This window comes from Heterodontus francisci, chromosome 32, assembly GCF_036365525.1.
Source record: "Heterodontus francisci isolate sHetFra1 chromosome 32, sHetFra1.hap1, whole genome shotgun sequence".
Lineage (NCBI taxonomy): Eukaryota > Metazoa > Chordata > Chondrichthyes > Heterodontiformes > Heterodontidae > Heterodontus > Heterodontus francisci.
The window spans coordinates 57113402-57128840 of NC_090402.1; the positions used below are offsets into that span (position 1 = coordinate 57113402).

The 15439-nt window shown below is 44.4% G+C and overlaps 1 protein-coding gene across 1 annotated transcript in view; it reads left to right on the forward strand.

The window, feature by feature from the left end:
- LOC137347836 (zinc finger protein 850-like) overlaps window positions 1-15439 on the forward strand; it is a 99269-nt gene that overhangs the window by 15994 nt on the left and 67836 nt on the right. The window contains exon 4 of the mRNA XM_068012881.1: window positions 11048-11057. Coding sequence (XP_067868982.1) covers window positions 11048-11057 — 10 coding nt within the window. The remainder of the gene's footprint in view (window positions 1-11047; window positions 11058-15439) is intronic.

A 15439-nucleotide genomic window follows, 5' to 3' on the forward strand; every position in this document is an offset into this window, starting at 1 on the left:
CTCCGTTTCCTTAATTTCACTTGGTTCCTCTGTAATTATAGGAGAAACTGATACTCTTGATCCAGCCAAATAATTTCCTCAGAGTAGATCAATTCCCTCTACTGGCAAACTGTGGACAACTCCTACCGTTACTATCACAAATATTAAGTCACTCTCAAAGAGTGCTTTATATAACGGTACGGGTATATACTCCCTGCCAATTCCATTAACTCAAACCTTAGCATTCAAGGCACTCTCTGGTAGAAACGTTATATCTTTCCCCAGCAAGAGTGTTTGGGTTGCTCCTGTATCCCTGAGTATAATGACAGGTTTTCCTAACTCACTTACAGGATATGGAGTTGCTCACCCCTTTAACAAAAAATCATTATAACTTTCAGATATTTTATTCTTAACCTCTACACTCCTCTTAGTTTCAGTATCTGGTTTTACAGCTACTGTTAAAGCTATAGCCTGGTCTGCTATACTCTCAGTCAGAGTCTTTTCCTCTACACTAACTTTGCGTACCCCAACAAGTCCTATGGGTTTACCTCGCAATTTCCAGCATTTTGAACGAAGATGACCCGTTTTGTTGCAATAATAACACTTCGGCTTGCAGACCTCACTTCTACCCTCAGCACCTTCCTTTCTGACCTGAGGAGGTGATCCTGGGGCATTCCCGGCTGTCCCTTCTTGTCCCTGGCTACTTGCCTTCCTTTCACTCTCTCACTTTCTATCCTTTTCGGGTTTATGGGGGTGATGGACAAAAGAGGTTGGCTTATTCACAAGCTCAAAATCATCAGCAATTTCCACTGCTTGCCTAGTTTTCAGAGCCTTGAGGTTATCTATATGAGTTTTCACAACTGAAGGAATGGAGTTTTTAAACTCTTCTAAGAGAATCAATTCTCGAAGTTCCGCATATGTGGTTTCTATCTTTAATGCCCGTATCTAATGGTCAAAATTAATTTGCTTCACCTTCTCAAATTCTACATACATCTGCCAAGCCAATCTCCGTAATTTCTGAAACTTCTGACGGTAAGCTTCAGGGATTAACTCATACGCAGTGAGAATAGCCTTTTTTGACATCTCATAATCTGCAGAAGCCTCTTCAGGAAGCATGGCATAAACTTCATGAGCTCTGCTTACCAACCTGCTTTGCATAAGCAGTGTCCAGCTTTCTTTCGGCCATTTCATCTGTTTGGCTATTTTTTTCAAAAGATATGAAAAATGCCTCTACGTCCTTTTCCTCAAACTTAGGAAGAGCCTGTATAAATTTAAATAGCTTTTCATTGGTTCCTGAGCTAAGTTCAAATTCTTACTGGCATGAACATTCCCTGGATTCAAGACTTCCCTTTGTCTTAGTTCCATCTCTTTTAATTCGAATTCCCTTGCTTCTGTTTCACTTTCTCTCTGAAATTCAAGTATAAGCCTTTCCAATTCTTTTATTTTTTCTTTATCCTAGTGAAGCTTAAGTTTTTCCAGTGCTATTGCTGTTTCTTTTTCTGTTTCAAGTTTTTTTGTTTCTAACTGTATTCTAGCCAGTTCTACTGCATCACTCTCTGACTTACGACATTCTTGTTCCTCATATTCCCTTTCTTCTTCTTCTAATTCCAGATGTTGGGCTATTATGTCAATTATCTCTGCTTTTTTGGCACTTGATTTCAATTAGAACCCCAATTTTGCTGCTAGTTCTTTTCATTTGTTCAAGGTTAAAGTTATCAAGTCTGTAAGGGAAATATTCTGCTTTCCCAAAAACTCTGCTGTAACCACTTTTTAAAAAAATTCATTCATGGGATGTGGGCGACGCTGGCCAGGACAGTATTTATTGCCCATCCCTAATTGCCCTCGAGAAGGTGGTGGTGAGCTGCCTTCTTGAACCGCTGCAGTCCATTTGGGGTAGGTATACCCACAGTGCTGTTAGGAAGGGAGTTCCAGGATTTTGACCCAGCAACAGTGAAGGAACGGCGATATAGTTCCAAGTCAGGATAGTGTGTGACTTGGAGGGGAATTTGCAGGTGGTGGTGTTCCCATGTATTTGCTGCCCTTGTCCTTCTAGTTGGTAGAGGTCGTGGGTTTGGAAGGTGCTGTCTAAGGAGCCTTGGTGCATTGCTGCAGTGCATCTTGTAAATGGTACATACTGCTGCTGCTGTACGTCGGTGGTGGAGGGAGTGAATGTTTGTAGATGGGGTGCCAATCAAGTGGGTTGCTTTGTCCTGGATGGTGTCGAGCTTCTTGAGTGTTGTTGGAGCTGCACCCATCCAGGCAAGTGGAGAGTATTCCATCACACTCCTGATTTGTGCCTTGTAGATGGTGGACAGGCTTTGGAGAGTCAGGAGATGAGTTACTCGCCTCAGGATTCCTAGCCTCTGACCGGCTCTTGTAGCCACGGTATTTATATGCCTACTCCAGTTCTGGTCAATGGTAGCCCCTGGGATGTTGCTAGTGGGGGATTCAGCGATGGTGATGCTGTTGAATGTCAAGGGGAGATGGTTAGATTCTCTCATGTTGAGATGGTCATTGCCTGGCACTTGTGTGGCGTGAATGTTACTTGCCACTTATCAGCCCAAGCCTGGATATTGTCCAGGTCTTGCTGCATTTCGACACAGACCGCTTCAGTATCTGAGGAGTCATGAATGGTGCTGAACATTGTGCAATCATCTGCGAACATCCCCACTTCTGACCTTATGATTGAAGGAAGGTCATTGATGAAGCAGCTGAAGATGGTTGGGCCTAGGACACTACCCTGAGGAACTCCTGCAGTGATGTCCTGGAGCTCAGATGATTGACCTCCAACAACCACAACCATCTTCCTTTGCGCTCGGTATGACTCCAGCCAGTGGAGGGTTTTCCCCTTGATTCCCATTGACCTCAGTTTTGTTCGGGCTGCTTGATGCCATACTCAGTCAAATGCTGCCTTGATGTCAAGGGCAGTCACTCTCACCTCACCTCGAGGTCTGCCCTTTATGTTCATGCCATTACTATGGTATAAATTGTGCCTTATTATAGAAGAGACCTATTTCCTTTTATTTCTTTGTAATTGGCATTAGATTTGGATCCCAACAATCTAGTTTCCAATTGTTATGATCCCAGATGCGAAAGCAATTAAATATGATTCGCTCGCAAGGATGCGCACCCAATGAATATGTAATGGTACGACCGCTCAAGACAAAGCCCCCAGTCAATATATATGATTCTGACTGTGGTGGGAGCAACACACTGTCAATTCAGTCCCGTCGCTCCACAGGTCACATCATACATACCTTAAAGCTTTTTAAATCAAAGAAAGCAGCAGCCGAATTGAAACAATCTTGTAAACCCCAAATGAGGTGAACCAAACCAGGTATCTTTAGATATCAACAGATTAACCATTTATTTTTAAAAAACTAAAATCTTAAACACTACTAAGATAAACCAATATCTAAAGACCTTACAACTTATTTAAAAAATCTAACTCCCGCATTCGCATACATATAGTCAAACTAACAGTATTTTTTGTGTTTAATTATCTGCTTGAAAAAATTGGAATAACAATAAAGTATTTGCAGATTACACTACCTGGCGAACGGTCCTCTGATACAACACAGTCAAAGTTCACCAGTCTTCCAAGATTTGATGAATCCGAAGATAGGAATTCAGCAGTTCAATTCAGCCAGTCATAGAGTTATACAGCACAGAAACAGGCCCTTCGGCCCATCGTGTCTGTGTCGGCCACCAAGCATCTAACTATTATAATCCTATTTTCCAGCACTTGGCCCGTAGCCTTGTATGCTATGGTGTTTCAAGTGCTCATCTAAATACTTATTAAATGTTGTGAGGGTTCCTGCCTCTACCACCCCTTTTGACGACACTTCTCAGGATTACATTCCATTTGCTACTGCTCCGCTCATCTTACCAGTCTATCTATAACATCAGAGAGACAATGCCAGAGAGGCCTAAGGATGTCATGTGAAATGGGCACAGAAAAGTTGTACAATCCTGCAGCATGACCTGCAACTGCTTGGGTTTGGAGGGAACTCACGGCACTTGCCCTCAAGGTGACCGCTGCACTCATGTGACCATCAGAGCTTCCTGGGAGCAGCGGCTGTATTTGTGATTTGCAAAGGATTCCAATCTTTGAATGTAAACCTGGTTTGCAACCACAGGAGTAAAATAATGCAGGATTGCAAACGTTTCCCTGACAACTGTCACGGCTCATACACTTTGAGGAACTCACAGCTGCCAGGTGTTTTTAAAGAACAAGCTGAAGTGGACGGCTGGATCCAGGGTAATGAGGGTTACCCCCTTTCTACATGGTTGATGACACCACTGCGGCATCCCCAAAGCACAGTTAAAGAGAGATACAATGATGCTCACGCATCCACCAGAGCCATCATCAGAAACACCACTGGTCTGCAGAAAATACACTTACACTGCCTTCACCAGTCTGGAGGGGCTCTTCATTACGTGCAAGAGAGGGTCTCATGAACCATCGTTGTCTACTGTGCCTGACACAACCTGACAATTAGAGATGGCTATTTTCTGCAGGCAGAGGAACAGGAGGAACACCAGTCCTCCACAGATGAAGATGACAATGTGAAGTGTTAAACTCTTCTGTCCTCCAGCGATGAACACAGCAGATCAATAATTCGTTATATTTTTTTAAGGAATGTATCTGGCTTTAAGTTTTTAGAACTTTGAGAATAATAAATCAACTTCTCTTCCTTCAGTTTAAATTGTCTCTCAGAGAGCGCTTATCTTCCTTCAGGTGCTAGCACTGTTGTGTCCGTCTGTCTCTGAACAAAACCAGTAAGCCAGTTTTCAAAAGGCAATCGACAACCTTGTATCTTGTCTCTTCTCGATTTGTATGGTTGTTGTCGGGCAATGAGAATGCACTTTCTCTTACAGTCCCTGGAGCTTGCTGCCTACTGATCTTTTTACAGCCTTAAAGGTGCACTGCAATATTTCCTCAGTAGAAAAAAAAAAGCAGGATCGTGACAGGGTTAATCCTGAGGTGTATAAGAAATGTGTCCCAGCCATGGTTCAGAGTTCCTGGGCACGGAACAGAAGGCTCCTTTACAACTGTGTTTAGAGTCAGGAAGAACAACAGTGAATGCTGGAAATGTGCTGTCAAATCAGAGATTGGTGTAAAACTGGGATCTTTTCCTGACTGAAAGTGAAGCGGCAGGTTTAAGTTTCTAGTCTGAAAATGACTGTGGTAATTATTGTACAAAGATTTAATGTGTTTGTACAACAACTGAGTCGACCATTTTAAGGCAGGTGTTAACTCATTTAAAATAAAGTCACCATTAAAATAACAGATGGAAGAGTTCACAGGAGCCTGTTAAGTGCTGGCACAATTATACAAGAGATATTTTATCTCCAGATAAAGAAGGACATGCAGCATGTTTCCATGAATTCCCTGTTTTATTGATGTGTGTGTTAAACACCAGGATAAGTAAAAATACACAACCTGGAACATCCACGTGGGAGCGATCCAGACAGTTACTCTGGGATCACTCCTGCTGTGGAACTCCACCACTGACCCTGCTGAAGTTTGTAGGCTTAGGGAGTGGAGCCTCCAGGAAGGAAGACTGTAAGCAAGCTGGGTTTCTGTATCCTGACAGACACAGGGTGAGGAACCAGAGGAATCCTTACTCAGGAACTGTCAGGACTGTTCGATATCATGAACATTGACGTGATTGGTGATGTAAAAACTTTTACCCTCCCTTCAGATGAAAGAGAACCCGACAGGAAATATCCAGAGTCTCATTGTAAAATTAATGAAATAATGAAAACGATACATTTGAGTTTAATTCGGCTTCATATCACCTCCCAGTGGGCCTGTCCTGTCCTGTCCCTGCTGGGTCAGGCCCTGTCCAGTTCCACCTGCCCCAATAACATGGGCCATCTCGACATCCATGTGTGAGAAAGACAATCCCAGATCTGATTTGCTTCAAATTAAATTCCATGTTTAACTGAAGGGCCTCATTTCACTCCTGGGGGCGATTTGTTTCCTGAGGATAAGATTATCATTGAAATAACAACACACACAATGTCCAGTCATCATTCTCCCGGACGCATCATCAGCTCACAGTCAGGGTCATGTGTCTATGAAGGGGAGGTTGTTGTCCTGTCTAGACCACTCTGAATACCCTTGTTCCATAACTGTCAGGAATAGAAGGTCCCAGGATTGTGAGAGGAGCCTCAGGGCATCAGTCTCAGTGATCCTGTAAAACAGAGGAACGCATGAATGGGAGGAGGCCCTCGAGGCTGTTCCACCATTCAATTATATCATGATTGATCCGTATCTCAGCTACATTTACACAGTTTGTTTCCATGCCCCTTAATAACCTTACCCAATAAAAATACATCAGTCTCAAGATTTGACATTCATCTGTCTGTCTCTCACTGTCAGTGTCTCACTCCTTCTCTCTCAGTCTTTCACTCTCTGTCTGCCTATCTGTGTCCATCTCTCACCCTCTTTCTGTTCCTCTGTCTTCTTCTCTCTGTCTATCTTGTTTAGTCTCATTTTCTGTGATGTTGACATTAATTCTCCACCTCAGACACAGAGTAGCTGTCACTCCAAGTTCAACACAACACCCAAGGTGAACCCAGGACTGTGACTTCATACAGAACACAATTGGACCAATGTTCCCAGTCATTTCCAATCAGGGTCCGTGAAGCTGATGGTGGAGAAGAACATTAACCAGAGTAGAAGGAAATCGGACTCATCCTGGTGTGAGTCAGCTGCTGATTTAAAGCCCCACTGATCTTCCATTTGTGTGATATCACCGACTCCTTACTGCGAGTGTTAGGAAAAGGCTGAGTTGAGCGCAGCAGAAATGCTGATTTCGCTGAAATGTAAAAGTTGCGTCAATATAAGCCCAATTTAATTTTAAACGTATGAATGAAATGATTTGTTATTTGCCTGCAGGTTTATCTGTTGGTTTATAATGTTGGCACCTTCAGAGAGTCTCATCGACCTAAAGGCTTCTGTTAAATACATTTCGTGAGTGGATTTAAATTTTAGCTTAACTTGACCATTTTCACACTGTATCCTCTGTAATAACTAATCAGATCAAGTCAGCAACTTTAAGATAAACATATGACCAGAGAAGTTATTTTTGTGTCTTGTGCCAGCAATTGTGTTAATCAAATTAATGTATTAAGTAGTAACCCATCAAAAAACAATGATTACAAAGCAATGGGCCTTGACTGAGTTGTAATTAATGAATTAACAATCATGCTAGAAAGAATGGGCATTCACTTAAAAGTATTAAGTCTAAAACTAAGTCCTAAGCTGTAACACCAAGTCGGCAAAAAAAGTATTGTGACTCTGATAACATTCAATAGGTTGGCTAATAAAGAATCAATTTCTGTATAAATTCATATTGTCCAAAGAGATAACCACCATAATGGCTAGTACTCTTCTTAGGTTTTTATCACAATTATTGGAAAATGTTTTATTGATTAAGCCCCAATGAGAGTAGGGTAGCAAGCAACATCACAGACCAACCATCAAGCAAATTACATGATAATCTGATTAAAAACCAGGGTCCACAATGCTTCATCATTATGGAAACAATAGAAGTCTTCGGAGGTAAATGCTCAGACGAACGGTCAAATTCTCAGCCTGGCGAAAGACCAAGATCGAACACAAAGGATCAGGGTCACCCTGCGACCAGTATCCAACCAGGAAATGCACCTGTGAAAGCTGTAAAGGTATATCCCCAAGTTTATTAAGCATATTCTACTTTCAATTCATATTATTGTGTTTTCAATAAACTCTCCGAAATTATTAATCGAGTATCCTGTTATCTTACTTGGTTAAGCCTTGCCTGAATAATAGGGTTTGGGTCCGTAAAAAGAACTTCCCCTCTCTCTCTTCTCCTGAAGGTGCTGCCTCTGGCTATGTTCAGTCTGTACTCACTGGTCCCCCCTCCCTCCTCTCCTGAAGGTGCTGATTCTGGCTGGGTTCTACACTCACTGGTTCCCCTCTCTCCTCCCCTGAAGGTGTTGACACGAGCTAGGTTCAGTTCTACACTCATCGGTGCCCCCCTCTGTCAAATAAGGTTGGGAAATGAATATTCCAGGGTACACAATACTTCGGAGAGACAGACAGAATGGCAAGGAGGACTTTTAGCCCTTATAGTAAAGGATGACATAAGGACATTAATAAGAAGGGATCAGGCCTCAGAAGATCATGAAGTAGAATCAGTTTGGGTGGAAATTAGGAATAGCAGGAGTCAGAAAACACTGGTGGGAGTAATTTACAGCCCTCTAACAGTAGTTATATTATTGGACAGAACATTAAATGAGAAATTATTGGAGCACGTAAAAAAGGTAATGTATTAATTTTGGGGTCTTTAACCTGCATATAGGCTGGGACAATCAAATTGGCAACAGTGGTCCAGAAGATGAATTTGTAGAATGTTTTCATGACAGTTTCTTGGAGCAACACGTTGTAGAAGCAACTAGGGATAAAGCCAACTTAGATCTTGTATTGCGTAATGAAGCAGGGTTAATAAGCAATGTCATAGTAAAAGATCCACTGGGAAATAGTGATCATAATACCATTGAATTTCATGGTAAGTTTAAAAGTGACACATTTCAATCACAAACAAGAATCTTAAACTTAAGCAAAGCCAATTACGAAGGAGGGGAGAACTGGCTAAGGTTAATTGGGTAAATAGACTGGAAGGTATGGCAGTAAATGAACAGTGGGAAACATTTAAAGAAACAATTCAAAGGGTTCAACAAAAGTACATTCCGTTCAAAAACAAAAACTCGTCAAGAAAGACCCATCTGTGGCTCACTCAGAAAGTTAAGGAGAGTATTTAGATTTTTTTTAAATTTAGAGATACAGCACTGAAACAGGCCCTTCGGGCCACTGAGTCTGTGCCGACCATTAACCACCCATTTATACTAATCCTACACTAATCCCATATTCCTACCACATCCTCACCTGTCCTTATACATCCTCACCTGTCCCTATATTCTCCTACCACCTACCTATACGAGGGGCAATTTATAATGGCCAATTTACCTATCTACCTGCAAGTCTTTTGGCTGTGGGAGGAAACCGGAGCACCCGAAGGAAACCCACACAGACACAGGGAGAACTTGCAAACTCCACACAGGCAGTACCCAGAATTGAACCTGGGTCGCTGGAGCTGTGAGGCTGCGGTGCTAACCACTGCGCCACTGTGCTGCTGTGTATTAGACTAAAAGAAGAGGCTTACAATGTTGCAAAAAATAGTAGTAAGTCTGAGGATTGAGAGTGTTTTAGAAACAGCAAAGGACCACCAAAAAGTTGATAAAAAGGAAAAAAACAGAACATGAGAGTCAACTAGCCAGCAATATAAAAACAGATTGTAAGAGCTTTTATAAGTATATCAAAAGGAAGAGAGTTGCTAAAGTAGACATTGAGGTAGAGACAGGAGAAATCATCATGGGGAATGAGGAAATGGCAGAGGCATTGAATAAATATCTTCACAGTAGAAGACACAAGTTCCATACCAGAAATAGGCAGTAACCGAGCGGCTAATAAGAGTGAGGAAATTAAGGAATTGATATCAGCTGAGAAAAAATATTGTGGAAACTTGAGGGACTAAAATCTGACAAGTCCCCGGGACTAGATGGCCTACATCCTAGGGTTCTAAAAGAGATAGTGGATGTACTGGCTATCATTTTCCAGAATTCCTTAGATTCAGGAATGGTCCCGTTAGATTGGAAGTTGGCAAATGTTACACCGCTGTTCAAGAAAGGAGGTAGAGAGAAAACAGGGAACTGTTAGCTTACACAAAAACAAGAAATGCTGGATTCACTCAGCAGGTCTGGCAGCATCTGTGGAAAGAGAAGCAGAGTTAACGTTTCGGGTCAGTGACCCTTCTTCGGAACCCGCAGACTGGGTGACCGTTTTGAGGAACATCTCCGCTCAGTCCGCAAGCAGGACCCTGAGCTTCCGGTTGCTTGCCATTTCAACATTCCCCCCTGCTCTCATGCTCACATCTCTGTCCTGGGATTGATGCAGTGTTCCAGTGAACATCAACGCAAGCTCGAGGAACAGCATCTCATCTAAAACAAAAACAAGAAATGCTGGATTCACTCAGCAGGTCTGGCAGCATCTGTGGAAAGAGAAGCAGAGTTAACGTTTCGGGTCAGTGACCCTTCTTCGGAACTGTTAGCTTACCATCAGTCGTTGGGAAAATGCTGGAAACTATTATTAAGGAAGTCTTAACAATGTAATTGGAAAAACATAGTATGATTAGAACAAGTCAGCATGGTTTTACAAAAGGGAGATCCTGTTTGACAAATTTATTAGAGTTTTTTGAGGATGTAAAGAATAGGGTAGATAAAGGGGAACCAGTAGATGTAGTATACCTGGATTTTCAAAAGGCATTCAATAACGTGCCACATAAAAGATTAATAGGCAAGATGGTGTTGGGGGTAATATATTAGTATGGATGAGGATTGGCTCAGAGATAGGAAGCAGAGAGTGGGCATAAATGGGGCATTTTCAAGTTGGCAGGCAGTGAATAGTGGGGTGCTGCAAGGATCAATGCTGGGGCCTCAGCTATTTACACTCCATATTAATGACTTGGATGAAGGGACAGAGAGTAATGTATCTAAGTTTGCTGATGATACCAAGCTTGGTGGAAAGGTCAGTTGCAGGGAGGACATAGAAAGGTTGCAAAGACATATAGACAGGTTAAGTGAGTGGACAACAAAATGGCAAATGGAATATAATGTAGGGAAGTGTAAAGGTGTCCACTTTGGCTGTAAAAATTGAAAAGTATAATATTTTTTAAAAGGTGTGAAACTGGTAAGCGTTGATGTTCAGAGAGACTTTTTTTTATTCATTCATGGGATGTGGGCGACGCAGGCCAGCATTTAATGCCCATCCCTAATTGCCCTTGAGAAGGTGGTGGTGAGCTGCCTTCTTGAACCGCTGCAGTCCATTTGGGGTAGGTATACCCACAGTGCTGTTAGGAAGGGAGTTCCAGGATTTTGACCCAGCGACAGTGAAGGAACGGCGATATAGTTCCAAGTCAGGATGGTGTGTGACTTGGAGGGGAACTTGCAGGTAGAGGTGTTCCCTTGTATTTGCTGCCCTTGTCCTTCTAGTTGGTAGAGGTCGCGGGTTTGGAAGGTGCTGTCGAAGGAGCCTTGGTGCATTGCTGCAGTGCATCGTGTAGAGGGTACACACTGCTGCCATTGTGCCTCGGTGGTGGAGGGAGTGAATGTTTGTAGATGGGGTGCCAATCAAGCGGCTGCTTTGTCCTGGATGGTGTCGAGCTTCTTGAGTGTTGTTGGAGCTGCACCCATCCAGGCAAGTGGAGAGTATTCCGTCACACTCCTGACTTGTGCCTTGTAGATGGTGGACAGGCTTTGGGGAGTCAGGGGGTGAGTTACTCGCCTCAGGATTCCTAGCCTCTGACTGGCTCTTGTAGCCACGGTATTTATATGGATACTCCAGTTCAGTTTCTAGTCAATGGTAACCCCTAGGATGTGGATAGTGGGGGATTCAGTGATGGTAATGCCGTTGAATGTCAAGGAGAGATGGTTAGATTCTCTCTTGTTGGAGATGGTCTTTGCCTGGCACTTGTGTGGCGCAAATGTTACTTGCCACTTATCAGCCCAAGCCTGGATATTGTACAGGTCTTGCTGCATTTCTACACAGACTACTTCAGTATCTGAGGAGTCACGAATGGTGCTGAACATTGTGCAATCATCAGCAAACATCCCCACTTCTGACCTTATGATTGAAGGAAGGTCATTGATGAAGCAGCTGAAGATGGTTGGACCTAGGACACTGCCCTGAGGAACTCTTGCAGTAATGTCCTGGAGCTGAGATGATTGACCTCCAACAACCACAACCATCTACCTTTGTGCTAGGTATGATTCCAGCCAGCGGAGGGTATTCCCCGATTCCCATTGACCTCAGTTTTGCTACAGCTCCTTGATGCCATACGTGGTGAGTCTGACGTCAGTGGTAGGGAAGCTGCTGGAGAAGATACTGAGGGATAGGATCTATTCCCATTTGGAAGAAAATGAGCTTATCAGTGATAGGCAACATGGTTTTGTGCAGGGAAGGTCATGTCTTACCAACTTAATAGAATTCTTTGAGGAAGTGACAAAGTTGATTGATGAGGGAAGGGCTGTGGATGTCATATACATGGACTTCAGTAAGGCGTTTGATAAGGTTCCCCATGGTAGGCTGATGGAGAAAGTGAAGTCGCATGGGGTCCAGGGTGTACTAGCTAGATGGATAAAGAACTGGCTGGGCAACAGGAGACAGAGAGTAGTAGTGGAAGGGAGTTTCTCAAAATGGAGACGTGTGACCAGTGGTGTTCCACAGGGATCCGTGCTGGGACCACTGTTGTTTGTGATATACATAAATGATTTGGAGGAAAGTATAGGTGGTCTGATTAGCAAGTTTGCAGACGACACTAAGATTGGTGGAGTAGCAGATAGTGAAGGGGACTGTCAGAGAATACAGCAGAATATAGATAAATTGGAGAGTTGGGCAGAGAAATAGCAGATGGAGTTCAATCAGGACAAATGCGAGGTGATGCATTTTGGAAGATCCAATTCAAGAGTGAACTATACAGTAAATGGAAAAGTCCTGGGAAAAATTGATGTACAGAAAGATTTGGGTGTTCAGGTCCATTGTTCCCTGAAGGTGGCAACGCAGGTCAATAGAGTAGTCAAGAAGGCATACGGCATGCTTTCCTTCATCGGATGGGGTATTGAGTACAAGAGTTGGCAGGTCATGTTACAGTTGTATAGGACTTTGGTTCGGCCACATTTGGAATACTGCGTGCAGTTCTGGTCGCCACATTACCAAAAGGATGTAGATGCTTTGGAGAGGGTGCAGAGGAGGTTCACCAGGATGTTGCCTGGTATGGAGGGCGCTAGCTATGAAGAGAGGTTGAGTAGATTAGGATTATTTTCATTAGAAAGACGGAGGTTGAGGGGGGACCTGATTGAGGTGTACAAAATCATGAGAGGTATAGACAGGGTGGATAGCAAGAAGCTTTTTCCCAGAGTGGGGTATTCAATTACTAGGAGTCACGAGTTCAAAGTGAGAGGGGAAAAGTTTATGAGGGATATGCGTGGAAAGTTCTTTACGCAGAGGGTGGTGGGTGCCTGGAATGCGTTGCCAGCGGAGGTGGTAGACGCGGGCACGATAGCGTCTTTTAAGATGTATCTAGACAGATACATGAATGGGCAGGAAGCAAGGAGATACAGACCCTCAGAAAATAGGCGACATGTTTAGATAGAGGATCTGGATCGGCGCAGGCTTGGAGGGCCGAAGGGCCTGTTCCTGTGCTGTAATTTTCTTTGTTCTTTTTCTTTGTGGTCAAATGCTGCCTTGATGTCAAGGGCAGTCACTCTCACCTCGCCTCTTGAGTTCAGCTCTTTTGTCCATGTTTGAATCAAGGCTGTAATGAGGTCAGGAGCTGAGTGGCCCTGGCGGAACCCAAACTGAGCGTCACTGATCAGGTTATTGCTAAGCAAGTGTCGCTTGATGGCACTGTTGAGATACCTTCCATCACTTTACTGTTGATTGAGAGTAGGCTGATGGGGCAGTAATTGCCCGGGTTGGACTTGTCCTGCTTTTTGTGTACAGGACATACCTGGGCAATTTTCCATATTGCAGGGTAGATGTCAGTGTTGTACCTGGACTGGAACAGCTTGGCTCGGGCGCGGCAAGTTCTGGAGCACAGGTCTTCACTATTGCCGGAATATTGTCAGGACCCATAGACTTTGCAGTATCCAGTGCCTTCAGTGGTTTCTTGATATCACGCGGAGTGAATCGAATTGGCTGAAGTCTGGCATCTGTGATGCTGGGGACTTCAGGAGGAGGCCGAGATGGATCATCAACTCGGCACTTCTGGCTGAAGATTGTTGCAAATACTTCAGCCTTATCTTTCGCACTGATGTGCTGGGCTCCCCCATCATTGAGGATGGGGATATTTGTGGAGCCACCTCCTCCAGTTAGTTATTTAATTGTCCACCACCATTCACGGCTGGATGTGGCAGGACTGCAGAGCTTAGATCTGATCCGTTGTTTATGGGATTGCTTAGCTCTGTCTATCGCACGCTGCTTACACAGTTTGGCATGCAAGTAGTCCTGTGTTGTAGCTTCACCAGGTTGACACCTCAATTTTGAGGCATGCCTGGTGCTGCTCCTGGCATGCCCTCCTGCACTCTTCATTGAACCAGGGTTGGTCTCCTGGCTTGATGGTAATGGTAGAGTGGGGGATATTCCAGGTCATGAGTTTACAGATTGTGGTTGAGGACAATTCTGCTGCTGCTGATGGCCCACAGCGCCTCATGGATGCCCAGTTTTGCATTGCTAGATCTGTTCGAAATCTATCCCATTTAGCACGGTGATAGTGCCACACAACACAATGGACGGTATCCTCAATGTGAAGGCGGGACTTCGTCTCCACAAGGACTGTGCGGTGGTCGCTCCTACCAATACTGTCATGGACAGAAGCATCTGTGGCAGGCAGATTGGTGAGGACGAGGTCAAGTATGTTTTTCCTCTCGTGTTGATTCCCCCACCACCTGCCGCAGACCCAGTCTAGCAGCTGTGTCCTTTAAGACCTGGCCAGCTCGGTCAGTAGTGGTGCTACCGAGCCACTCTTGGTGATGGACATTGAAGTCCCCCACCCAGAGTATATTTTGTGCCCTTGCCACCCTCAGTGCTTCCTCCAAGTGGTGTTCAACATGGAGGAGTACTGAGTCATCAGCTGAGGGAGGGCGGTAGGTGGAAATCAGTAGGAGGTTACCTTGCCCATGTTTGACCTGATGCCATGAGACTTCATGGGGTCCTGAGTCGATGTTGAGGACTCCCAGGGCAACTCCCTCCCTACTGTATACAACTGTGCCACCACCTCTGGTGGGTCTGTCCTGCCGGTGGGACAGGACATACCCGGGGATGGTGATGGCAGTGTCTGGGACATTGTCTATAAGGTATTTAGAGATACAGCACTGAAACAGGCCCTTCGGCCCACCGAGTCTGTGCCGACCAACAACCACCCATTTATACTAATCCTACAGTAATCCTATATTCCCTACCACCTACCTACACTCGGGGCAATTTACAATGGCCAATTTACCTATCAACCTGCAAGTCTTTGGCCGTGGGAAGAAACTGTAGCACCTGGCGAAAACCCACGCGGTCACAGGGTGAACTTGCAAACTCTGCACTGGCAGTACCCAGAATTGAACCCGGGTCCCTGGAGCTGCGAGGCTGTGGTGCTAACCACTGCGCCACAGTGTGTATGATTCCATGAGTATGACTATGTCAGGCTGTTGCTTGACTAGTCTGTGGGACAGCTCTCTCACCCTTGGCACAAGCCCCCAGATATTAGTAAGGAGGACTTTACAGGGTCGACAGGTCTGGGTTTGCCGTTGTCGTTTCCGGTGCCTAGGTCGATGCCGGGTGGTCCGTCCACTTTCATTCCTT